Consider the following 2322-nt stretch of genomic DNA (forward strand, 5'->3'; position numbering starts at 1 on the left):
GGCGACAGTCCCCAGGAGGTGACAGGGCACCCCAGGGTTACACAGCACCGAGGGGACACATCCGGGAGTGTCACAGCCCCAAGGACATGTCCCAGAGTGTCGCAGCCCCCAAAAGCCACGCCAGGGACACAAATGGTGGTGCAGCCCCAAGGGGACAGATCCTGGGGTGTCACAGTCCCACCAGCCCTGGGGACACAGCAAGGTCCCCAGTAAGTGCCACCCTCCCTCAAGAGGACAGTGCCAGAGTCCTCAAGGCACAGCCCTGTGGAGGGAGCTTTGGGGGTGCCCCCACCCTTGGGGGACCCCTGACCCTGTGTCCCCCCCACAGGACCCCAAGGGCGTCGGTGCCCCCACGCTGTCCCTCCCCCTGGGCCCCTGTGCCCTGGGCCCCATCTTCTGGTGCTCCGGCCCAGAGGCCGCCCGGCGCTGCCAGGTGAGCAGGGACAGGGGGACAGGGGGGACAGAGACAGGGGGCTGCCACCCCAACTGACCCCTGTGCCCCTCACAGGCCCTGCAGCACTGCCAGGAGCACGTCTGGCTGTAGGGGGACACCAGGACCCCCCCAGCACTGCCCAATAAACCTTGGATGCAGCTCTGCCTCAGTGTTTTGGGGTGTTTCGGGGCGTGATGGGGGCTGGGGGGTCACAGGAAGCAGCAGAAACCACAAACCCCAAGCAGAGGAAAGGTGAAAAGAAGTTACAAAAATAATGGGTGGCATTTACTGGGACACACCTCCGGGCGGACTGGGGGTGTCCCCAGGTGGGTCAGGGGTGCTCCCGGGGCTGTCTGGGTGTTCCCCTGGGGGCTAGGGAGGATGGAGGTGTCCCCAGGTGGGCTGTGGGTGTCCCTGGGAGTCTCTGGGTGTCCCTGGGGAGCTTGAGGTGCTCCCAAAGGGGGTCTCAGGGTACCCCTAGGGGGCTGGGGATGTCCCCAAGGGGGTCTCTGCGGGCCCCCGGTGGTCTCAGGCGCCCTGCTGGTTCGTCTCATCCTCCTCGCGTCGCTTCCAGATCTGCAGGAGAGCAGGAGGGGGTTGGGGGGGACACAGGAGACATTCAGGGGGTGTCAGGGGACATTCTGGGGGTACCATCACCCCCTGTCCCTCCTCACCTGGATGTAGGCCTCGGACAGGGTGATCATCTGGGGCAGGATATCGGTCACCTGCAGGTCCTGCAGCTCGTACCACTTCCCTGTGCCCTGCCAGGACCCGGGAGGGGTCGGGGTGACTCGGGGGGGTCCCTGTGGCCCCCCCCAAGCCCCCCGAGGAGGGGACACTCACGTGGTGCAGGACGTGGATGCGGTAGGAGCCCTCCGAGGGCTTCCCGTCGTGCACGATGTTGGCGATGAGGTCGTAGGTGGTGTGGGCGTGCGCGGCCTGCACCTCCTCCGACAGGTACTCCCGCAGGTCCACGTTCCTGGGGACCCCTCGCAGCCTCAGGGGGGGCACCGGCCGCGGGGGACCCCCACAGCACACACACACACACCCCCAAAGTGCTTCCAAGTCCCTCCTGGACTGTTCCAATCCCCCCCAGATGCCCATGACACCCCCTTAGATACCTACAGCCCCCCATATACCCACAAAACTGTCCCAGATGCCTTCAGCCCTTCCTAGATGCCTACAAACTCCACTCAGATATCCACAACCCCCCCAGACACCTACAATCTCCCTTTAGATGGTTTTAATCCACGCCACGTGTTTCCAACCCCCACCAGATGCCTTCAAACGCCTGCTAGATGCTTACAACCCTGCTCAGATACCCACAAAAGCCCCCTTAAACACTTTCAACCCCTCACAGATGCTTTCAACCTCCACTAGATGCCTACAAATCCTCCCAGGTACCCACAAATCCCCCCCAGAAGCCTTCAAGCCCCCCTAGACACCCACAACCACCCCTAGACACTGTCAAACGCCCCCAGATACCCCCAATCTCCTCTTAGGTGCTTATAACCCTCTCCACAAGCTCCCAGCCCCCCAAGCTCCCTGCCCATGGCTCACGTGATGGGGAAGTTGACGATGGTGGGGTTCTTCTCCACAAAGAAGTTGTTCTTGGTGAAGCGCTTGATGCAGAAGATGAGGTAGGGGGGCAGGCGCGTCAGCTGGAAGCGCTTCAGGAAGTTCTCCTTGTAGGTCTTGTACTCCTTCTCGGTGCTACCGTTGAACTTGGCCAGGATGCTGAACAGGGGCACCTGGGGGATGATGAGCTGCTCCTTCTCGTCCTTGTAGAGCGGCGCCGTGGGCAGGTCCAGGGTCAGGTACAGGAAGGTGGACTCCACCATGCGCTCCTGGTACTCGCTGTTCTGCAGCAGCTGCTCCTTCTCCTCCGC

The 2322-nt window shown here is 62.7% G+C and overlaps 1 protein-coding gene and 1 long non-coding RNA gene across 2 annotated transcripts in view; one reads left to right on the plus strand and one right to left on the minus strand.

Annotated features, from left to right (window-relative positions):
- Positions 1-6: 6 nt before the first annotated feature.
- On the plus strand, positions 7-597 carry LOC108449191. The gene is made up of 2 exons (XR_001865327.1): positions 7-433; positions 509-597. It is a non-coding gene; the product is annotated as an uncharacterized LOC108449191 (long non-coding RNA).
- Positions 598-681: 84 nt separating this feature from the next.
- The window catches only part of USP39 (ubiquitin specific peptidase 39), a gene marked incomplete at its 5' end in the record, with an annotated part of 4709 nt that continues 3068 nt past the window's right edge, over positions 682-2322 (minus strand). The window contains 4 exons of the mRNA XM_017744686.1: positions 682-1009; positions 1108-1194; positions 1277-1412; positions 1994-2316. Coding sequence (XP_017600175.1) covers positions 962-1009; positions 1108-1194; positions 1277-1412; positions 1994-2316 — 594 coding nt within the window. The remainder of the gene's footprint in view (positions 1010-1107; positions 1195-1276; positions 1413-1993; positions 2317-2322) is intronic.

The sequence above is a fragment of the Corvus brachyrhynchos genome, unplaced genomic scaffold (genome assembly GCF_000691975.1).
Source record: "Corvus brachyrhynchos isolate BGI_N302 unplaced genomic scaffold, ASM69197v1 scaffold119, whole genome shotgun sequence".
Lineage (NCBI taxonomy): Eukaryota > Metazoa > Chordata > Aves > Passeriformes > Corvidae > Corvus > Corvus brachyrhynchos.